The sequence below is a fragment of the Rhincodon typus genome, chromosome 27 (assembly GCF_021869965.1).
Source record: "Rhincodon typus isolate 14 chromosome 27, sRhiTyp1.1, whole genome shotgun sequence".
NCBI lineage: Eukaryota > Metazoa > Chordata > Chondrichthyes > Orectolobiformes > Rhincodontidae > Rhincodon > Rhincodon typus.
Window position 1 is genome coordinate 6017922 of NC_063358.1, and position 25316 is coordinate 6043237.

Sequence of the window (25316 nt, forward strand, 5' to 3'; positions counted from 1 at the left end):
AATCTAATCCCCATATCTAAGGAAGGATGTCATTGCATTGGAGAGGGTCCAGTTGAGGTTTATAAAAGTGATCCTGGGGATGAAAGATTTGAATATGAGGAGCGGTTGAGGACCCTGTGTCTGTACTTGATGATGTTTAGAAGGATGACGGGGGTCTGACCGAAACAGACCGATACTGAGAGGCCTGGATAGAATGGGCATTGAGAAGATGTTTCCATGAGTAGGAGAGACTAGGACCCAAGAGCACAGCTTCAGAGTGAAATGACGACACTTTAGAACTGAGATGAGGAGGAATTTCTTCAGTCAGAGGGTGGTGAATCTATGGAACTCATTACCGCAGAGGGCTGAGGAAGCCAAGTCATTGAGTGTATTTAAGACAGAAATAGATAGCTGTTTGATTGGTGAAGGTATCAAGGGTTGCAGGCAGAAACCAGGAGAACGGGTTTGAGTTATATGTCAGCCATGATTGAATGGTGGAGCGGATTCAATGGGCTGAATGGCCTAATTCTGTTTTTATATCTTCTGTTTGAGGTCTATAGTAAAACGAGTAACACGGAGTCAGCATTTGAAATCAATGGCCTAGCATCAGAAATATTGATGACGTCTGCAATCCCTGACGTCTTAAAGAAAGGAAAGAGTTTTCTGTTACAACACATTGGGTGAAATGGGGAATGAAGGTGAATCATGGACCAGAAGAGTTTTGAGATGGTGTGAGCCAATGCAGCTGGAAACAGAGCTCCTCAAGAGGGTACAGAGGAAATTTACCAGAATGGTTGCAGGAATGTGTGGGAGATGGTAATTTAGTCACAAGGTAAGGTTGGAGATGTTCTCCTTGGAGTGATGGAGATTGAGGAGAGATGTGGTACAGGTATACAAGGTCATGACAGCTATGGATGAGGTAGAGAAGAAAAATCTCTTCCTGTTAGGGGAAGGTCAAAAGATTAAGCAGTACAAATCTTACGTGTTGGGCAAGAGATGCAGGACGAATATAAGAAAGAACTGTTTTACACAGCCAGTAGCAATGACCTGGAACTTGCTGCCCATGAGGGCGGTGGAAACAGATTACTAAAGGAAGTTTAATAGGCAACTGAAGGAATTAAACTTGTGAGGCTATGAGGATTGAGTGGAGATGTGGGGTTGAAATGATTGCTCTGAAAAATGCTGGTATAACCTCAATGGGCCAAATGGCCTTGTTTATGCCATAAATGACTCCAAGACTCGATGTAACATTGCATGGCTTTGAGTGCAGATCTCATGGATGGGTGTGAGGAGTAGTTTGAATAACGCTGAATGTCCTGGAGATATTTATCATCGAGGATGGAATTATACTTGGAATCCATGGGGAAATAAGTCAGAGCCAGACAGAGTGAGAAAAGAGATGTGGTTGTGACAAAGATTTCTGGAAGATACCTGTTGAAACATGGAAAGTGAAATAGAAAGCAAACTCGGGTGAATGAGGTGGAGACAAATGGGAATCCTATCGGAGGGCTGAGGCAGATTAGAAAGTGTGCATTCTGGAGGTGACATGGTTGTGAATTACTCAATAAACCCAAAAACAAAATATTACATTTGCTGGAAATCTAAAATAAAAACATCTGAAGTTAATACTCAGCAATCATGGAGTGAGAAATAGACTTAACATTTCATATTGATGACAAAAGGTTTGTTTCATTCTCTCTATGTATGCTCCTGGACTGACTATTTCCAGCATTTTGCCTTATTTTGCACTAAATTTTACTGTCTACCTCGCCCCGCTCCCATCAATATAATGAAAGGTCTAGCCTCTCCATTACAGTATACAGGTAATATACCAGACTTTCTGGTGTTAGGTCCATTAATGGCCAGTTAAGGACATCATTTTGCCTTGACTACTGTAAGCAGGGCAGAAGTAATAATGATAGCCTGGCAGCTATCATAAAAACAGGTTGAAATGGAGGCAATTACCTTCCTTGGGGGTCCCCGACGCCCACTGGGGGTATCACCCCTGAGATGGCTCCAGTTATTTTGTGCCTCAGCCCAAAACCCTCTTGCTCAGGTCTCCAGTCTTTGCATTATGCAAAATGCCAGGATTTAGCTTAATTCTAAGAAGCATGTTCAGTCTTTCTCGGGACACCGACAGTCACTTCTATTGTGTCCTGACACTGTTGGGATTACAGATCTGCTGGCCAATCAGATTAGGTGGCAGCTCCTGAGGGTGGCACCTCCTGTTCTTGGGGGAAGGGGCAGAAATAACACTCCCAAATCATTCAGGTTGTCCCAGCATTTTACTGCTGCAGGGCAGCCAGGTGGAAAATGGTTGAAGGACTGATTGACTTTTCCACCAAGGAAGAGAAGGGTCACGAGGAATATGTCTCTCTTTAAATTTCAATTCACCATTATGACACGAAAACAACATTTGATCAAGAAATCTTAGAGATTTAAAGACATTGCTCAATCTGAGGAGGACCTTGTCACATTATGGGAAAAGAGTACTGTCAAATGTTAGGACAGGAATTAAGGAATTATTCACAAACATAATGAGATGCACAAAGCCATTCTGCTGTTTAATTTTACAGTGACAATAATGTCAGTGAAAAGAGAAGGTCAGAAACTCACAATAAAAGGTCTAGAAATAAAGACTCATCCATATCTGAGCACGTAGCCGAGGAGGTTATAGCTTAATGCAGTCCAGCTCACATTCCTGTTCCCAAGGCTGTCTAAATACCTGGACTCAATCCAACAGAGCTGGGAGTAGAAAGAATATGTAACCACTGCCAGGCCCTCAGATAAAGAGTTTGGGAATAGAGGCTTAGGCCTGGAATCAGGTTGACATCTAGGTTTGAGGATCAGGATGAGGACCAAGGATCGTGGGGTCAGAGATTCTGATGTCAGTGTCAGCGTCACAGAGGCTGGGTCATGAACAATGGGAAAATTGGAATGTGATTCAGAGTGGAGGTGAAAGAGGGTGGTCCCTAAGAGCGACCATTAGGCAGGTTAGTACAAATATCACATGGATGTCTTTCACTCCAGCTCCAATGAGTTATTGTTATAGGTGACCTCCAGCATCTCTTACCCTGAATACAACATATACTGTCAATGTGTAATCTTACTAAAGTGGCTTCAAACCATTCATTGCATATCTTAGATGCATAAGCAAATGGATGAGCATCTGCAGGTAAGGGTAAAGATGCCTCTTGGTTTGGCTCGATTCAACACCAGAACTGGCTCCAATATCCTGATGGGAATATCTGCTACTCCCTGCCTGCCCCACGGGGGCATTAGTATGAGTAATATTACTGTTATTAGTAGTCTGAGCACTGAACAAGTTGTCCACCAATATTTTGGATTTAACAGTAAGTCCATTGGGAACTGAAATAGAAAAGACAGCTTACTGGTATCGTGGGTATGTCTTCATTCAAAATGCTAACACCTTTTCTTTACCAATTCTGAAGAAAGATCTTAAACCAAAACATTAACATGTCTTTTCAATTCTGTATATTTCCTGTGTCCTCTGTTACTTAAATCCATTTAGATGTGGTAAAATATTAGGGAAGCAATAACCATGTTTCCTTGACAAGAACCCTAACCCCTGATAGTCTTAACGTCACCTCTGCCTGCCTGAAAGTGTCTCTGGGCCGTTAATCTCATTAGGAGCAATGTAATAATCCATTATTTGCTGTGTGATTCATCACAGAGAGAACAAGTGGTTTGACACAGCACAACCACATGTGTTAATCCCAGAAATTTCTTCTCTTACTCTTGCTGCTCAATTCCCAGAACATTGCACAGGATATCTCCTAGGTAGTGAAAATGTTCAATTCTCAATGGATGACAAATCACTTGCAACAGATCATTGGCCCTAGTCATGGCCTCTGACAGAACCACAATATTTATCGTTCTTTGCTTTAAAAAGAAATCATATAAAATTCCTTTCCTGTGAAGCTCTGATCACTGAGTAAGTAACACTTTCTTTCCACACGGTTCCCAAAGGGACTAGCATTCAGAGGTTACTGTGTGTTAAAGAGCCCCTTCAGACTGGACCTGATCTTGATTCTGGGAGAATCTTGCTGTTGGCAATCCAATGTAGGCTTTCCCCATTCACCTTCTTTTTCGTTAGATTAATCTCGGTATCCCAAGGCAGCCAAGTCAAATTAACATATTACATGGCATAAACAGTGTAAATCATGAGCAAAATAACATTCTGTCCTTGCGTTAGCCCATGGATGGTACAAACGAAAAAACACACCTTTCATACAGACAATGAAGAAGTACGTCAAAAGTTCTGATCAAAGAGGATGGAAGGAACATTTTGAAATTAAGGAGCCTGTAATTTGGGCACTAACGAACCAAGCTCCCAATGTGCTTGACAGGAACCATCTGTACATTTATAGCCTCAAGTTGTAACCAATCATATTAGTGACAGTGAGAAAGTAGATGTCTAGGTGCTTGGTGGAATCACACCTGAAATACTGTGTGGCACTTTGGTTAGTGGTTAGCTCTGTTGGCTGAGCAGCTGGTTTGCAATGTAATATGTTACCTACAGTGTGGGTTCAATTCCTGAACCAGCTGAGGTTACCATGAAAGTGCTGCCTTCTCAATCTCTGCACTTACCTGAGTCTTGGGGACCCTCATATTAAACCATCAGCAGTCATCCCTCTAGGTTGACAGAGCAAGACTGTGGTGACATTTACTATTGACAGAAACCACAAGGTTAAGGTTGAAGAAAACTGCTAACAGTGCCACCCAAGTTTCCCACAATTGCACAACCTGATATGGCGTGAGATTCTCCATCACTGATGCAGCATGTGAGACACAATCTAACCAATGTTGTGGTTTATTTAAAAATATTGACTTGGAGTTTATTGAAAAATTTAAAACGTATGAGCTCCAAACTGATATCTCCAAGTGGATTAGCTGCATTATTGAGTCAGTGAACATTTCAGATTGTACTCAGAGGGTTAATACAGCCTCATGACTTGAGTTGCTGTTGGCTTGCAGCTGGTGGCTCTTGCGATGCAGGATCATTCATAGTCCCTGATATATCCTTCAAAGTTGTAACAATGGATCCATAATTTCCACTCTGGAGTTGGATTTAATTGTCTTTTATTCCCTATCTATTGTATTTCATTGAATCAAAATTGATTGCAAATATTTGTTACAATAATGTACACAAAAGTACATACACTATAATATGATACTTCTGTACATCTTGTTTCAGTTACGTAATCCCAACTCATTACAAAATGTATCTTCTTCATATTAAAGAAATATTCCATGCTGGGTAAATCAATAAACAAGCTGTAGTATACCATACTGCTGCATCTTGAGACCACATCGTGTTTTAATCCCAGACTCTGGCACTTCAATCTCTTCTCCACATTTCTGGGTGCAAGATTCACAAACATCAAATATTTTTAAATCTGTCTAACAAATTAATCCAACTAATGTGTATAAGGTTTTGGGGAAAACAGATATCATTAAATGGGTGAATGATAGGAATGTTGATGGAGCAGAAAAGCAAAAGTTAGAGAATGCAGGAATTAGGAGCAGTTTTGGGCCATTCAACCCCTTAATGATAATTTCCCATATTATTTCCAAATCCCTTGACACCAGAGAATCTCTACAGTGCAGAAAGAGGCCATTTGGCCCATTCTGCTGAAAACAGAAATTGCTGAGAAATCTCAGCAGGTCTGGTTGCATCTGCGGAGACAAAGCAGAGTTAACATTTCAGGTCCAGTGACCCTTCTTAGAACTCGGTTTACTGAGATTTTCTGCAATTTCTGTTTTTAGTTCTGATTTCCAGCATCTGCTATTCTTTGGGTTTTTTATTTTGAAAATCAGGCCATTGTTCTGTGTCCAGACATAATATCAATGTGGAGCACAGGCACTCCCAGTGATGTGCCACCAAATGTAGTGATTTCTATGTGGCCTATACATCCAGTTGGTACACAGACTACATGAAACTGCAACAGATTGCAAGGCAAAACTCTGGACCTGAGATAAATACAGGGAATGCTGGAGAAACTCAGCAGGTCTAGCAGCATCTGGAGAGAAAAACAGAGATAATGTTTTGAGACCAGTATGACTCTTGTTCAGAACTGAAAGACGCAGAGGACAAGCAAGAGGGCAGATGGTGTTGGTACCCAGTGCTAAAGACAAAGAGGTAGCTAATAGCAGAGAAAGACAAAAGTGTTGGAAAAAGGGTGTAAGGGAGAGAATTGGTCCTTCCTACTAAGTGCAAAGTAAGACACAAATATGACATGGCTGTAGGGAAGGGGAGGGTCATGGGATGGAGACAATGTAAAAGAAAGTGGGAAACAGACAGTGTGCAGTCAGTTTTTGAAGTTATTGAATTCAATAATGAGAACTCAAGGCTGCAAAGTGCTAAGCTGAGAATGAGACGTTGTTGCCCAAGCTTGTATGATGCTTCATTGGAACATTGCACCGGGACCAGGACAGAAACATTAGCGTGGAGCAAGATGGTTTATTGAGATAGCAAGAAATTGGAAGATTGGGGTCATTGCAATGGACAGAGTGGAGGTGTTCCCCAAAATGGTCACCCAATCTGCATTTGGTCTCACCAATGTCAAGAAAACCATATTGTGAGTATGCGCCAACGTAAAGGAGACAGTTCTGGTACCTGAGTCATGGTGCTTGAGGAGAAGAAAGTCAGAGAGATTGCATGAGTTTCTCAAAAGGGACGGAAAGAACAAGAAAGATGGCAGACCTTTTGCAAGCAACTCGGGAGGTGCACTCCCAGAGACCTGAATGGACTGCTCCAACCCTTTCCAAACTTTTCACTATGTCATCACCAGCCCAGTATGTCGCAATGTGCAGTGCAGTCAATGATGGACATTTGAAGTAGTCACTGTTATCACTCAGGAAGTACGAAAGACAATTTTGAGTAAAGCAAACCCTCACAAATAGCAATCTGACAATGACCAAATATCTGCTTTTGTAACAGTGGTCAAGGAGTAGATGTTGATCCAGACACCAGAGATAAATCTTCTTCAAAATAGAAGAACTGATTCTTCAAGTGAAATCTTTTATATCCATCTCTGGAGCTCAATGTGTCCCATGTTTAGTGACTTGACCAAATCGTCATTATTATTCCGCTTAATTTTAATGATCAAAATTCTCAAAAACCTCTGAAAATGAGGAAAGCATTTTTGAAAACTGACACATAATAAGACAGAAATAAGAGAGGCTGGACACTGTACAAAACTGCGGATTTTAGAACTATCCATACTTCACCAACAGCTGCAAAGGGTGTTTAGTAGCCGATTAACCAAAAGATGTCTTCTAGATTAAGTTCCAGCTACAGATCTGGTCACCATGTGTGGTTGCAACAGTACTGCAAAACAAACAGTAATTTGAGTTGCTGGCGTGCTATATAAATACATCTAAATTGCTTTGCAGAAAATAAGCATTAAGTTATTAAACGGCTTGTTAAAACTATCATTGATTGGAAACTGCTGTACTCCCAATGTGCTAGCCCATCAATAAAAGTGCATTGTGCAAAAACTTCCATGAATGCAAATCAGCTTCTTTGCTGCATTTTTAGACAGTTTTTGATATTTTGAACTCTGACCTTATCTGCAATGAAATGTGAATTAGACTAGAAGCAAAAAATCCTAGCTCCAGTGCTTTTAGGCACGTTGCAATTTTAATACGGTTCATGGCATCATTTAGCCTGCAAGAGATTTATGCTGAATTATGATTTTTTAAAATTTTATTTAACACTGTGCATTTTCTCAGCTCTATCCTTTCAGGAAACTCACACAGCTCTTTCAAATTATAAAAGTGGTCCTGAGAGAGTTGCAGTCAAATCAAGACCCACAACCTCAGGGCACTGCGCTCCTTTATTTACTGATCTTCCTCCTGTTTCTCCAAATCAAAAACAAAAGATCCGTAGTTCCCATTGCTAAAAGAGACAGAAGCTGACTCCATACTAGAGACACAATGGCAGCTCACAAGAGCAGTGGAATACTGGCCCTCCAATACCATTAGTTCTGCAGTGCTTAGATCATATCTATTAAAGGATACAATCCACAAGAATAAAGTATGGCTTCTGTTGAAAGCACTACATTTTATTTATGAATATAGGGTACAGTCCATATAAAACTTTGAGAATTGACCATCATTGATCTTCTCTCACTTGTGGGTAACTGCACTTCTCTCATTCATGCCAGAAGTTAGGATCTTGCAATTGGTCTTTAAAGTTTCCATGGTCTGAAATGAAGAAAAATTATGAAGAAGATTTACATTAATAGCAACTTTCATGACATCTGGTATCTCAAAGCACTTTTTACAGTCTTTGGAATATTTTTGAAGTGTAGTCAGTGTTGCAATGTCAGAAAGCCAGTTCAAACACAGCAAGCTTCCAAAAACTGCGGTGATAATTTGCTTTTGTGATATTGATTCAGGGTTAAGTATTGGTCAGGACACTGGGGAATAACTCACCTGTACTTGTTCAAAATAGTGTGATGAGATCTTTTGTATCTACCTTTACAGAACAGGTGGGGTCTTGGTTTAATATTGCATCTGAAAGTTGACAGATCCAGAAGTACAGTGCACCCTCAATATTACCCTGAAATCACAACCTGGACTTTTGTGCTCAAGTCCTTGAGTGGGATCAGGAACATTCAACCGCAGAACTAAGGAGCACAAGACCTACCAGCTCAGCCAGGCAAACCCCAACACAAAATCACATCTATTTATAATTTTAACCTATTTTTCTAATCAATCTGTTATTACACACCTCTGGAGAAGGTGGAACTTGAACCGAGGCCTCTTAGTCCAAGGGTAGGGACACTAGCACTGTGCCATAAGCGTTGCCTTGGGTTCTTTCAACCCAACTAAACAGGGGTGGATGGGGATTACTTTAACATCTCACTTAAAAGAGAGCACTTCCAGCCAGATGGGGGTCGGTTTAGCTTGTTGGTTTGCGAAGCAGTGTGCTACAACAGCATGGGTTCAATTCCCATGCCAACTGAGTGATGGAAGGACTGTCCTTCTCAACCTTTCCCCTTGCCTGAGGTATGGTGGTCCTCAGGTTAAATCACCACCAGTCACCACTCTCTAATGAGAGAACAGCCCTATGGTCTGGTAAGATTATGGCCACACAACACTCTCCATACTGTGCTTCCAGATTGTGTGCTCATCCTGGACAGGACTTGAAGGCTAGACAAGTTGACATTTGTGGTCATCTGTTGAAGGAATAAGTTACAGAGAGGAAAAAATGCTCTTGAGGTGGTCCAGCCAAATATGGCTGTGGACAAACAAGCTAGTTTTATTGAGTGTTTTGTCATATTTGTGACCCTCAGACTTGAGTGTGAGCATATAAAATCAATGGAACAGCAGAGGTGAAAGACAAGGGGAAAGTTGGCATGAAGGACACACTCTCAAGAAAGAGTCACGCAGCAGATCAACAGAAATAGCAACGATGGAAAAAACAGAAGAGAAATGTTTGGGATCTAGAAATTAGATCACATCTAAATTTAGGGCGGCACAGTGGCAGAGTGGCTAGCACTGTTGCCTCACAGCGCCAGGGACCTGAGCTCAATTCCACCCTCAGGTGACTGTCTGTGTGGAGTTTGCACGTTCTCCCCAAGTCGGCGTGGGTTTCCTCTGGGTGCTCTGGTTTCCTCCCACAGTCCAAAGATGCACAAGCTAGGTGGATTGGTCATGCTAAATTGCCTGTAGTGTTCAGGGATTTGTACATTAAGTGGATTATAGGGGGATGGGTTTGGGTGGGTGCTCTGAGGGTCTGTGTGGACTTGTTGGGCCGAAGGGCCTGTTTCCACACTGTAGGGATTCTATGATTGTAAATAAATTGGAACATGACACATGGCCAAAATTCAAACCTAATGAGGTGATCACAAAAACCACTATAGGCTGGTTTGCCAGCTCCATTATCGTGGTACTGGTGGCAGCTGACAAACGTGATAGCCCAGAAAAGACTTGCCAGTGACAGCAAGATCAGCTGGCAGAGAGACCTCCTGAGGATTGCTGGGGAGCCCAGGATGGAAGGAAAGTGATGATGGGGGTTTGGGGAGGTTGGAACACTGGCCTCAGAGATTACTATATCCTTAATGGGTGTCAGCTACATTGCCTGGCAAGCCTCCTCTCCTGGTGGGTCACATTCCTTTCCACGTAAATGTCAGAACACCTCTTCACATGGGGTTTACCAGCCTCCAGTACTCAGGTTGAATCCCAAACAAGTCACTCAGGTGGGAATTCCTGGAATGGGGGATTCCTGCCACAGCTGCACCCCAGAAACCTTCGACTAGCAAGAGTTAAGCAGAGCTTCCATCCCTAACAAGGCATGCTGGAATCTTGCGGAACGAGTGGAAAACTGTTGTAACAGTGTCCCCACCATTTGCCAATTGACCTCAATTTACAATGGAGCATCCAGGAACATTCATGTTTCTTTTATATGAAGAAATACTTCTGAATTCTAAACTTACCATTTGGCATTTTGTAATTACATTCCTTGTCCTGCAGTTGTGGTTTAACTTGAAATATGCTCAAGATTGTTCTTTCCTATATCACTGAGCACCTCCTATATCACTGAGGTTTCCTCTCTCACAAGGGTGATGAGTATAGCATTTTCTTCTCTATTTTCATAACTCATTCTTGAACTACTGGGACAGACACATTACCTTCCTTCAAGCAACAGGTGATGCCACAAACACTAAGACTTACCTCGAAGATTATCGATGGTCCTGAATATTACATGTACAGTTAGCTGATAACCACACAGACTTTGATACCAGGTACATAATTGTTGAAAGCCAGCACTCGCTTTTCACAAACAGTAGCTGCAAAAATATACATTATAAAAGAAATGCCAGTAATTTGGGAGACAACCTCAAAAGTCAGACGATGGTTATGAATTTATTCAGGCTTTTCTGCATCCAGAATCCCCTTCTCCTCCCCCATTTTTGAAGAAGGGTCTCGACCCGAAACGTCAGCTTTCCTGCTCCACTGATGCTGCTTGGTCTGTTGTGTTCATTCAGCTCTACACCTTGTTATCTCAGATTCTCCAGCATTGGCAGTTCCTACTATCTCTTCCAAACATTTTCACAGTTTTTTTTATCTGCAATCGAATTCATAATTCTCAATAAAACCCCGTTGTTTACCAAAATACCTTTGCAAACCATTCACATCCTATCTCACCCATAGCTCAGAGGGAAATTTAAGTATTTTGGTTGTATATGTGAAAATGCTGCTGAAATAATGCAGGAAGAAAGGTTACAAAAATATCACATTAACACTTTATTACTGTGTTCTGGACAAAGAATTGCAAGGATTCTTTGCTGAGATTAGGGGGTGCAAAATTTAAAAAAAAATAAAGCTTTTCGCTTGCTTTAACTCGGGTAAAAATTAGAAAATGATTTCCTGGCGCAGTTCTCCACCACATGGCATTATGAAGACCATCTGGAAGTGAAACTGGAAACTTGATATTGTGCAATTTGGAAACAAAATTATTTGGCCTTTTTTGTTAAAAAAAACTTGCAAATTAAATGTGAGCAAGAAATAAGGCTCTTGAGAAAGCTTGATATTCTGTTCAAATAAGCAATTATTTTCCCTGTAATGTACAAATGCAGTTGCCTTTTAAAGTAGAACTCCATTGTTTATGTATGTCAGTGAAACCTGGCAGCAAAGTTAATTAAAAAAAAGGGAAGCAAGATTACAATTTCAGAAAGGTTCCTTTTATGCCGAAGGATTGCTCAACCAATAAAACAGCATGCTTCTGGTAATCATTTCCCCCTTCAAACCTTATTTTTTTTTCAAAAAAATCTAGAATTGATATTCATTTGCACCTTCAGAAACACCCCCTTTGACATTCACAGGCTGAACATGTGGCAATGGGAATGCACAAATTTCTGTGTGTAGATGAGTGGTAGGAAGAGAGAAGGGGAGAGCTTGTTGTTCATTGGTATAGACCTCCCATGACTGATGGAGATGATAGGGGGAGGGGGTTTGGTGACATGGAATGTGCTTGAAATTGCTGTTTGACCAGACATGGGGCCTGCTCACATTCCAGGCTTTTACATAGCTTTCATTGTTCTATAAATCAGACACAGGCTATGCCTAATGAATAAGGATTTTTCAAAGGATTCTATTGTTAAATATTGGCTAGCATGGAGGTAGGTGAATGAATGCCTATTTTTTTATTTATCTATCGATAGTAAAGTTCATTACTTGCAAAGTGTCCTTGGTCACAATATCAGTCGTATATCAATGTTATTTAGGCACTTAAGCCTTCGAAGGATTAAAGCCCTGTCACTAACTTCTGATTAGTGTCAGTTCCAGGCAGCATGGCAAATGGTTCACTTCTTCATAAATACAAATGCTATTTTCTAAGAGACAAGATGTTGAATCTGAAAAGAAAATTTTCATCGACATCTTATTTTGTGATTTTTCAGTCAACCAATTTACCTCTCAGAGAGTTTAAAACCAAATAGCGGATAAAGCGTTTTTCTCCTTGTGAAAGGAGGTTGAAACACATTGCTCCCATTATAAACCAGATTGTAGAAGAGCCATGGGGTGTCTGCTTGACTTAGATTGTGAAGCTCCATGTAGATTATAGGAGGTAAGATCCTGAATCCTGATACATTTTGGAACATCACAACTTGTGATAACGACTTTTTTGTGATGAAGACAGAAAGTGCTACACTTAATTCAAAGGGAGAACGCTCATCTTTTATTAATCCCTTCCATGTTTCTTTGTGGGGCTTAGATCCTTTGTTCATGCACAAACAGACTTATAAACATTTCAATTCAACATTTACCAGTCCTGAGACTACCTACCATTCCCATTCATTGTTTCCCAGCCATCATCCCCCATTCACCATTATGGAGTCACCAAAAATCAATGCCTTTTCACTGTGTTTTCTAAACAAACTTCAACAGTTGCATTTTTACATGATCCAAATAGATCAGTAACCAGCTGGTAGGTATGCATTTATAACCAAAGGCTATATTGAGGTGGATACTAATATTGTGTATTCATATAAAGTGGTGATAGTGAATCAGGAGCCCCCATTACATCTCAACAGCCAATTATCGAGTCATAGAGTCATACAGCACAGAAAGAGAGCCTTCAGTCCAACTCATCCATGCTGACTAAGTTTCCAAAACTAACCTAGTCCCATTTGCCTGCGTTTGGCCCATATCACTCCAAACCCTTCCTATTCATATACCTTTTCAAATGTCTCTTAAACGTTGTAACTATTCTTTGCATTTTCCACATCCTCTGGCAGTTCTTTCTACACACAAACCACCCTCTGTGGGAAAAAGCTGCCCCTCAGGTCATTTCTAAATCATTGTCCTCTCATCTCAAAATTATGACCTCTAGTTTTGAACTCACTGCCCTACGGAAAAGACCTTTGCTATAGACCTTATTTATGCCCCTCATGATTTTATAAACCTCTTTATAGTTATAAAGTGCCTTTAAAATACAATAAGACATTCTGATGCACGTTACAAGAGGGTTATAAATCACAATTAGGCTCTGAGCCACTTACAGTGATATTGAACAAATGGACAAAAGTTTGGTTAAAACAATAGATATTAAGAAGAATCTTAAAAGAGCAAAGAGTGGTAGAGATGTGGAGAGATTTATGGAGAGGGTTTCAGAGGTTAGGGCCCTGGTAGCTGAAGGCACAGTTGCCAATAATAAGGTGATTAAATTGGGAGAAGTTCGACTTGCCAGAATTAGGAGACATAGGTATCTCACAAGGTTGACAGGCTGGAGGAAATGGGAGAAATGGGGAAGTACACACATTGAAGGGAAGGCATTTGAAAACAAGGGTGATACTTTGAAAATTAAGCTGCTTCTCGATCTATTTTTTACTTCCATCAAGGTCACTAGGAAGAAAAAGTTTAAACGGAAATGACCCTACATAAAATCAACCAGATTCACTCTGAAGTTTGTTGATGGATGTTGAAATTATATGTAATCAATCTGTTCAGACACACCCCCAGGGCAGATGGGAGCTTGAACTCAAACCTCCTGGCCCAGTGATAGGAACACTACCACCAGACCACACGAGCCCTTGAAGGATGCTGTCTGCTGAACAGGAACTTTATTACTGAGGTAGTGTACATCGAATAATTTGTTTTTAACCAATAAAAAATTCAACAACTGTAATAAAATTATAGGGAGGCATTTTTTTAGTGCAACTTGCATGGAATTGTCATTTTAATTGGAGGGTACTAAATTAAGAGGGGTGTAAACTCTAATTTTAGGAGAAGTGTGAAATCTACATCAGAGATTTGATGCCATTTTGGAAGCACAGATATTAATATCAACTACATTGGGTAAAAGGTTTCACTTTCAGTAGGCTCACCAGTGGCAACATAAGTTATCCTTGTCTTTATACACTGTGGAAAGCCATAATGGTCTCATCTTTTCTTGACAGAATAAACTGCATCTGTTCACCTTCTTGTTTGGTCTTCAGCATCAAGAGCTCTTCAGCAGAAGGGGCAATGAAATCAATCAATCCTTCTTCCAAGAGCATCTTGAGATCATTGCTTAATCATTGAAATTTAAGCCAGAAAATTTGTGACTATATGGCACCAGGAAGAAATGGCATGGAGATTGGTGCCATAGCTGAATGTGCAAGGCGAATATTTGGAACTTAAAGGATTCCAATTGCCATTTAAATGGCCGCATTTGCACGCATGACATATAGCAAGGAACGTGAGCTAGTTTAACTCTAGCACCTCTGATTCTTCATGTCTAGATATTTATACTCAGTAGACGTACTCATCAGATGTTTATTTTTGTAGTATATCAATAAACTGACTTACATTGCTTGCAGCTTCAGACATCAGAAAGTGGCTGAAGCAACACAAAGGAGGGAGACCGACCTTTGGCACAGAAAGGGGTTTTTGACAGAAAAAGTAGTGTAAACACAAAATTTAGACAGATAACAAGATGGATTCTGGCCCAGTACAAATGTGGAAGGAGGTAACAGGCCGAGGGAAAGCTGTCAAGGCCACCCGAAAGGTTCTGATATCAAGAAACTGCCTTATAAGTACTTGACATTTTATGACTATCCATCCAAAGTTGTAAACCATGCAATCCTCAGTGAACTTACCAAGAAACAGGTTGTTGTATTTTTGTTAGATACATGTATCAAAGGATATGGTGTGAAGGTGAGTAAATGGAGTTGCAGATAAGCATGATATAATTGAATGTTGGAGCATGGGGTTGTAGGATTGTAGTGATTAGAACCAGGTTGACCTCTTTGACTATGAGGTTGTTGATTGGGGTTGTTAACCTGGGCCAATCAGGAAAGCCCTGGCTTTAATATAAGCAGGAGATTAGAATCCCCTCAGTTCAGGGGACTGACTTGCAGCAGGCTGGCCACAGGCAGGAGACTGTGCACAAGTAAATAAATGGTGACTTAGTGATGGGATACCAGCCTCTGTGCAGTTATTTCAAGGATGTAGGAACCCATTCCTATGTTCTTGTATAATGATACACTAGCAGCTTAGATCTTAAACTGGAGTGTGTTATCATAATAAGGTTTCATCATACATAGCTATAATGGGTGCATGATGCAATTATATTTTCTGCCATATACAAAGGGTTGTAGGATGGGCAATGGTTCCTGATGGAATATTCTGCTTAGCCACTTTAAGTACATTTCAGAACACCTTATGAAGATCAAATGGCATTCATCTCCTTATGCAGTCCCTCATGATGGAGGATGCTTTGTTTCTATTTGGTTTGATGGGTTCTGGGACAGTAGATGAGTCCGATGCACAATCTGCAGACTTGGCCAAATGCAGGATAGGTGCCGCTTGAAGGGTGGTGTAGATGAGGTTTTGGAAGGTTGCACATTCCCTCCAACATTGCAACTTCATCTCTGCGTGCTTCTAACAAATTCTTTTTATGTGTTCAAGACTTTCTCTAATGAAACTTCTCCATTTTGGTCAGTTGTGATGGTAAATATCATAAGGCAATGGACCCAGACTAGAGGACGGTGTAAACATTTAAACACCACAGTTCCTATTGAAAAAAGCACATTAAACTGTACAAGCTATAGGGTCATAAGAGAGCAGAAGGGTGATAATGCAGGCTAGCCGAGCTCAAGATTACTGCAATGCTTTTTCTTTTTCACCTATTTACTCACTAACAGGAGGACAGTAGAACATAAAAACAGTACAGGAAATATTTTACAGCCAGTATTATTAATTCCTGGTCAAATCTTGTCAGTCTGGATGGATGCACTGCAAGAGTCTCCAACCTCTACTGTTATACCCATATATCGGAGAGGATGCAGATAAGTAGCTTGAGGACGTTGTACCAAGCTCCAGGCCTGGGAGATTGACTGATGGTAAGTGAAGAGCAGGAATCTACTGAAAGGATCGGCAACTTGGGCCCATCATCAACTGCAGTATCCAGGGATTCAGCATAAAAGGAATCTGAGCTTCAGCACCTGAGAAAGTCCAGAAATCCCTGCCCAAAAAGGAAGGCTTTTTATCTGTATCTACACACAAGTGAGTATATAAAAGTCCACCAGCTGCATTAGTACCAGAGATCTTCTCTGCCTGGTTGTCAAAAAAGGAATAAATGCAAAATCCTGCATCTTCCCAGTCAGCTCCAATTAAAATCCAGATGTCAGCATTCCTTGAAGCAGATAGCAGTATTTTAAAATGTTCCAAATTAACTTTTAACAAGTTGAACTGGTATTTGCTTATAACTTGCTGATAATGTTTGCTAATCCATTTCTGAAGGGTTGAAACCTTCACACTGATGTTAAACCCAAAAGAATGGTCTGTCAATCCTTTCTATCAACATGCTCCCACTCATCACTTTTATCTTTTGTTTTACTTGAGTTCTAACAAACAAGCCAAAACAGAACCCAGACTGATAACACCGTGTTGTCTTTATACTTTGATGGTGGTAAAGTAATTTTCCTGCTCAAAAAATGAAGGAAGAAATGCAAGGCCAAATGATAAATGCTGTTCATAAAAACAAAATAAAAAATTATACAAATCTGATATCAAGCCACATTCCTCAGAGATATCATGCAAATTGACCAAGAAGTCGACCTCTGAATCTAAGTCACATGGCTAGCTTTTCAGTGACCTTTTAAAAATCTGCAATAGTTATTTTTAAATTAATGTGACTTATTCTATTTCCTGCAATGATGCCTGGTCATGATGATGTGCTGATAATCTTACAGACTCTGTAATATTGCCAGATGCACACTTCATCTATCCATTGAAATGCAAAATGAAACTGTAAATATCAATGTGCAGATCAAGAGCTTGGATTCCAATAATGTTTTTCTTTCCTCTGTGTTCTTTTTTACTCCTCCTCCTTTTAGGGCTTTTGCTCCTGTTGAGATGCAGAGCCTTGGATACCAAATGTCTTCCAATAAATTTGCCATATGTTTGTTCTGTACTCAAGTGTCTACACAAAATATAAGAGTGATAGTTCATAATAGACCATTCTCCTGATTATTGTGCAATGATCCGTCATTGAGCTTTCTAGGCTTGGATGCTGGCTCCTCCACCTAACAGATCCTCTCTCCACTGAACAACAGAGAACCTAGACAGGGAATCAAACACCTCCCCGTGGAACTCCATCCCAATCTAACTAGTCTTCTGGACTCTTCAATGCCCAATATCAAGACCACTGTGGCTTCAGTACCTGACAGCTAGACAGTTCCCCAAAACCCTCCTACGTTCTATCATTCATTGGGTTGTCAAATTTGACTGGATATATTTCTGGAGATCTTAGCACATGACCTTTGTTGTATCAGGTAATGGTTCTAAAGGGTTGATGTTGGGAGTCTGCATCGACCTCCATCAAATCTGGTAATGTCATGAAGTCTTGGTTAGGGAAAAGAAATCTAGTTGAAATCCTCATGGAGACAGATGGATGATTGATGTCTCCTGATGGTTAAGGTATCTAAATAGCCAATGCAACTTCAACCTATTGATATCTTGCAATAAACTCCTTCTTGTTGTTAAGAATCACTAGTGGCTCATCCTCTACCACCGAATGCCAGTGGGAGAACTGCTCATTTGGAGAGCCAGTCAAATGATCTCTTTCTGCACTGCAACAATTCTCTAGTTAAATAAAGGTGACATAAAACATTCTGTGTAACAATTCCATCTCTGAACATGAGTAGGGCGGCATGGTGGCTTATTGGCTGGCACAGCTGCCTCACAGCACCAGGGACCTGGGTTCAATTCCACCCTTGGGTGACTGTCTGTGTGGGGTTTGCACATTCTCCCCGTGTCTGCGTGGGTTTCCTCCGGGTGCTCCGGTTTCCTCCCACAGTCCAAAGATGTGCAGCCTGGGTGGATTGGCCATGCTAAATTGCCCATAGTGTTCAGGGATGTGTAGATTAGGTGGGTTATAGGGGGATGGGTCTGGGTGGGATGCTCTGAGGGTCGGTGTGGGTTTGTTGGGCTGAAGGGCCTGTTTCCACACTGTAGGGATTTTATGAATGAGAAACAAAAACAAAGAACTGCGGATGCTGGAAATTTGAAATAAAAACAGGAAGTGCTGAAGAAACTCAGCAGGTCTGGCGGAGTCTGTAGAGAAACAGAGTTAATATTCTGAGTCCAATATGACTCTCCTTCAGAGCTTCAGTCCTGTTTTAATTCGTAATGTGATGAACTCAGTTAGAATTCAAATCCCTGTCACTGTGATCCTGCAATTTCACTCAAATGGAGCTCGACAAATAAATACAGGACTAAGGGCTATATCTGCAAAAATAAAATGTTCTGACCTGCCATTCTTGATGTACTTTATTGAAAGTTAGGAAAGCACAAAGGGACATGTTTACAAGTCATTGTGCCCTTTACAACAGTTTTTAATTACAAGAAGGTGCAAAAGCGTACATTTGTATAACATCTTTCATGACTACAGGGCATCCTAAAACATAACAGCCAATGAAGAATAGCATTGCTGCAATTTAGGCAATTTGTACACAGCAAGGTGTCACAAACAGTAATTTGCTCATGAGCACATTATCTCTACTTGAAAGCTAGGCATTGGCCAGGAGACAGGGATAACTCATTTGGTCTTCTCTGAAAATTATGATGTGGGATCTTTTATATACACCTGAGACGGCAAATAGGCAGTCTAACATCTTAACTAAAACACGATGGCCTGGATTTTCGTTCTGAATCAGGCAGTAGGAGTCAGCAAATTTCTCAACACAACACAGGTACCTTCGGAAAATGTGTCCTAAATGGCAGGATCTTTGTATGGGCTGCATTGAGTCAGGCTCATCAATCTCTGATATAGATTATAGGTGACCACAGAGGCTGCAGTTTCAATAGAGGTTTTTGCTAATATTTTAATCAAAGCATTACTATTTCTATCGTTGTAAATGATTGAGTTTCAAAAAAGCTGCAATTATCTCACTAGGATGTTCTACATTCCCAGTTTGATGGGCAGTTTAATGAAGCTATTAAAGGATTAGTTGTTTTAAGAGATGCAACACTTGAAGAGATTTATAAGTTTTGATAGAAGATTTAAAAGTGTTCTGTTAATGTCTTTTTTGTCATGGTCAAGTGTGTATGAGTAAAGAGTTGTATCAGATAGTTGAAAGTATTTCTTTTCTTCTCCACATGGTTCCTGAGGTCTGCCTGTGGTGAATAGTAGGTGAGTGGCTATGGACAGTATAAGGGGTCTGCCATATGTTTGGAGATTGAAAGTTGTAAGGGGTGAGAGCTAGGTGAACTTGCTTCTGAAACAATTGGGAACTCAAGTGGGCCTTCTAACCAGCGCAGCTCAACTTTCACATGTTCCATGATCAACTACACTCCACTTGCAAAGTCGCAGCACAGCACCATCTTACATCCACCATACCCTTTTCCCCTCATGTTTTCTAAATGAAAATTACACAGTGTGGGATATTTTATACCAAGACATATCTGGTAAAATGGGAAATATCAAACCGTGTTATCTGACTCAGTGGTCAAATTCCAGCTCTCAATCTCAACTTACACTTGCTAAAATCTATGTCAGCTGGTTTAAGAGTTCTGTGCATGTGAAGGAAGGGAAAAGAGACATGAGCTCTAAAAGAATTGGTGTTTTTACACTTTTTCATTCAAGTGAGAGTGAAAATGCAAAGCGATCTTCCCAATAACTCTGGAACACATGCCACTGTGATGACTGTATTGAAAGGGAGTATTTCATTTGGCTTCCCCATAAATGAAAGACCTACAGAAAATGTCTATACCAGCGAAGGTCAGACTATTATATGACATTATAGTTAGGGACTGTTCAGTAACTATGCTGAACAAATCGTTTACTACGAAAGCATGCAATTCCAGTCTTATTAGTCCAATGAAGTTATCAGTGCTGTGCGTAGCATGACACCATCAAGCTGACATTCAGCACCGACTGCTATCAAACATTCAGAGTGAAGTGAAAGCAAATTTAGATTATGCTGATCCAGGGAGCCTAAAACTCCAGAGGATGTTTGGAGCTCTGTCCAGTGCCAGCTCCTGGTTTGGAAATAATTTAACTCTGCTTTCATTCCATATTTGGAACTATGTAACATGGAACCAAAGTTGCACTGAAGTCCCTTTTTCAATTAGGTTTTGCATTGCCAGGCAACAGGGAATTCCAATCCAGTGATGTACTATCAGATTATTGTCCCAACACTTTGTGTGTATGACAGGCCACACTGTAGTCTCAGAAATTCATCAATCTCTTGTGGCATAAAGAACAGATTGAACAAGTTACAGTAGGGTTCAAGTGGAATCTGCTTAGCCCTGTTAAGCAAACCTTTCAACCCACATATTCTGGATTATTCAAATTCAGAATTTCTGAATCTGCGGCATTGAATTTTTATTTTGTGACAGTCGGCTGTTGACGTGGATAAACCCCCTGGTGAGCAGAGATCGAGCTCAGGTTTGATCTCCAGTCAGTACTCTGAGTTGATCAGAATCAGTGTTTGTGTATTATAACTGGTTCTGAATTAAAGAGCATTTATATGATGCCTAATCAAATCACCTCCAAACATTTCAAAGCACATAACACACAATGAATCACTTCTCAGTGCTCTGTATGCAAAAATGGAAAGATCTTATCAACAGGAAGCACTGAATAACGCTTCACAACGAGAAATCCTTCTATTATTCTCAAGATTGAAAAATGTCTACATTAGAGTGCATAGGGGAATGTTGACACCTCATAAGGTGGAAAGCAATAGTGAGGTTTTCACATCAGATGGTAACTAACATGTAAGCATTGTCCATTTTAGATTTTTGTTGCTGTTTCTTCTCCTTTGGGCTCTTTTAGAAATCATACATCTTTCCAGAGTTGATGTGTGTGTCTTGAAAGTCTTAGGTTCGGTCCCTAGCCTGAACTAGTGAATGATCACCAGCCTGTCAGAACTAAGTGCCAAATAGAGATTACGTTCTCAGATCCTGAGGTGGACTTCAGTTTATAACATTGAGTGTTGTAATCAGCCAGCTGATTAATAAAGGATCTAATGGTGCAGTGGTAGTGTCCATACCTCTGGGCCAGGAAGCCTGAGTTCAAGTCTGGCACATGCAAAGAAGTTGATTAAAAGTGACTAGCAAGCAGATCAATCAGCAATCATTGCTCCTTATTTATAGACATGAAAAGCTGTAAGTGCTCAGTCTGATCCTTCAGCTACTTTACCTCTGTTCATCAACAATCCCTACCTCACCTCCCATTTCTGATGCTCAGGGAAATACATTTGTTGTGTAAGGGCATTACATTCTGTCAGGAAGCCAAACTCATCATATGACATCCAACCACATGATAAAGGAACAATCAATTCAGCAGTCCTCCATCAAAAGGTAGATGATCAGAAAACATAATTACCAAAAAGCCATCTAAAATCTTCTTCAAGGACCTGAAGGACTCAGCCCTCATCATTTACTCTATAATCATTTTGCAATAATTAGCTCCCTTTTGGATTTTGGATGTACAAATGTATCCATCACTTGCTCAGTCTGTGGGATTCAGTCTAGATAGTCTCTCGTTCTTCTAGCCAAAAGCATCACCTCAAGGATACAATCTATTACATGACATCTCTAATCTTAAACATCTTAAGTATTGTGAACAGATCTCTTCTAAGTCCTTATTTTTCCATTGAGTACAAACCCAAAGCATCACTTCCACCTTTACAGATCAATGGTGTCAAACCACTATCACAGAATGTGAAGGAATAAAACTGGTGACAGTTCCCCCAAACTAAGTGCATTACCAAGTGTTTCCTGTTCTGAGGAAGGGTCACTGGACCTGAAACATTAACTCTGATGTTTTCTTCACAGATGCTGTCAGACCTGCTGAGCTTTTCCAGCAGCTTCTGTTTTTATTCCAGATTTACAGCATCCACAGTCCTTTCGGTTTTTATTAAGTGTTACCAATGTTTTATTTATTCCTATTAGTTTGTGATGAATAGTTCAGGTAAAATAATCTGAGGGGAATATTACTTTTGCTACTGACACTGTCTAAAGTATTAGAGGGAATCAATGATCAATTCCTTTCCACCTCCTGGTAATCATTAAGTCACACCCTCTGGTGTTACATTCTATCTTTTTATTTACTTTTGCAAACTACTGCACATTCGTCTCCATTGATGGATATCTGCCAGCATTGAGCTCTCTTACTTGAGCCAACTCGACTTGCAGACTGTTTCCTTTTCTGGGTTACTAAATCTGGCACACACTTTTAATGTCATCTGTAAATGCAATTGCTGGATATTCTTTTGAGTCAAATACATATGACACAGGCAAGTTCAATCCTAGCATTTGAATCATGATCAATGCTTTCACAGATCAACAATGAATGATTTAAAAAAATCTGTAGTTCAGTGAATGTGTGCAGAGTAATGCAGTAATCACCCATGCAAATTGGGAATTCCCAGGTCGAATCCCTGTATTGTGAGCAGGAATGCTGATGAAAGTAGTTAACTGACTTCAGTTTTTCCAAATTTAAGAAAGGCCTCTACCTGATGATGCAAATATGGCCCAGCAAATATTGCTGTCAAATGCGCATCATCTCATCTGCCATTTCAGGTGGATATAAAAGATGTCATGGTATAATTTTAAAGGAGACCAGCGTAGGTATTCCTGTGTCTATCGCATTGCTATTTATGAAAGCTTGCTGAGCACAAATTGGCTGTCACATTTCCTTCATTTTACAATGCAACTACACTTCAAATGTACTTCATTGGCTGTAAAGTGCTGTAAGAAGTCGGGTGATTGTTGTACAATTGCAAAAGTCTTTTGAGGACAGCGTTATTCTTTGGCTATCACTAGCCTGCCAACATCCATAGTACTGATTTACCAATTTCTCTTCCCAATTTTTATAGATGCACCTCAGAAAGCATCCTATCTCAATGCATCACGGCTTGGTATGGCAACTGCTCTGCCCAAGACAACAAGAACTTACAGAGAATTGTGAACACAGCCCAGTCCATCACAAAAACCAGCCTTGCTTCCATTCACTCATCTACAATTCCCGCTGCCTTGGGAAAGTAGCCAATGTAATCAAAGACCCCTCCCACCCCAGTTATAACCTCTTCCATCAGGCAGAAGATACAAAAGTTTGAAGCTACGTATCAACAGATTTAAGAACAGCTTTTTCCCACTATTATCAGGCTTATGAAAGGACCTCCCATATATTAGAGTTGATCTCTCTCTGCAGCTTCTCTACAGCTGTAACACAATATTCTGCATTCTGTTCTATTACCCTGATGTATTTATGTAAGGTATGATCTGTCTGGTTAGCATGCAAAACAATACTTTTCACTGTATCTCAGTACATGTGACAATAATAAATCAAATCAAATACAGAATCATGAACAAAGAATGACTTTTTGGGAAAGAAACAAGAAAGTGATTCCCACTCACTTTGGGTCATTGCATCAGTTTACCAGGGGTTAGGGTTCAAACCAGGAAGTTGGGTCCTCTAGAATGTAAAGTTGCCAAAGTTGTACCAGGCCACAGGACTGCTTATTCATTCGAAAGAGGTGACGGGTGCTGAGCTTAACCTTAGGGTCATGACATATTAGGTGAAGAGAGAGATTGAGAAGCAAAGTCCTCTGTGATAACTTTAGCCAGTGTGGGAATTGAACCTATGTTTTTGGTATCATTCTGCATCACAAACCAACTGAGTTAACCAACCCCTGCCCTAGACTGTAACATATCATAAAATATGTTGCATTCCCACCAAACATTGATCAGTGAAGAGTTTCCCACAGAAACATTCCAACGTGCTCTTAATTTCTTATCAAGATGAAAATGATACATTTAAAATGCTGGATGGCAATACTAAAGCATTGATATTGTACATATATTGATTGCTTGTTACAGATATAAACATTTAAAGATCACATTGTACATAGTAATGTATTGTGGTGGTGCAGTGTTCATAAATCTCAATGGATAATGTGGTAATGTGTTTAAAACCAGTCTGTGGCTAGGATGTTCCATGAGGCAGTATTCTTAATTATAGGTCTAGGAAGCCAGCATGAAAAGACATTGCTCACACAGGCAAGTAATGATTCATCTGAAGGGAGCTTAAAAAAATACACTGATACAGAAGGAGGCCATCTGCCCCATCATTCTTATGCTACATCCTTGAAAGTGCTCTCCAATTAATCCACTCCCCTGGTCTTTCCCCTTAGACCAGCAATTCATCATTATTTTGTGGTTGACTGCCTGCTTTCATTTTATTTTCCAATTTGTTTCTCTCCTGTTCCTGTCCTAACGTGTGAGGAAATTGGCTATAGCATCTGTCTCCATTGGTACCAACATTCAAATAGTCAATTTATGCAATGCATCCAGTAGCATCAGTGCGTACAGGTAGTTGTCCTGTAACGTGATAGTTGCGTTCTTGTCTGACCTCATGCTATAGAAAATTGCACTGTAGAAAATCGCCATAGAAAATGGTGTTACAGGGAAATCGCTATAGAAAATCACTATACCTGTACAGCAGAAAGTTTGTTACCCAAACAGCTTCCACTAGTAATCAATCATGCTCCAGCCAATTCGCTTTAATGAAACATGCATTATAGCAGAAGTACCTGTATCATCTACAAGATGCAATGCAGAAATTCACCAAAGCTCCTTGGATAGCACCTTCCAAACACAGAACCATGGAAAATAGGAGCAAGATTAGCCCATTCCACCTTTCGAGTCCACTCCACCGTTCAATATGATCATGGTTTATCATCCAACTGAGTATCTTGTTCCCACTTTCTGCCAAAACCTTTGATCCCTTTATCCCTAAGAATTATACCTAACTCCTTCTTGAAAATATTCAATGTTTTGGCTTCAACTGCTTTCTGTGGCAGTCAATT

General features: G+C 40.3%; 1 protein-coding gene across 1 annotated transcript in view; it reads left to right on the forward strand.

The window, feature by feature from the left end:
* Positions 1 to 19127: 19127 nt before the first annotated feature.
* Positions 19128 to 25316, forward strand: part of LOC109919055 (synapse-associated protein 1-like) — a 25754-nt gene continuing 19565 nt past the window's right edge. Inside the window, exon 1 of the mRNA XM_048612916.1 lies at positions 19128 to 19190. Coding sequence (XP_048468873.1) covers positions 19128 to 19190 — 63 coding nt within the window. The remainder of the gene's footprint in view (positions 19191 to 25316) is intronic.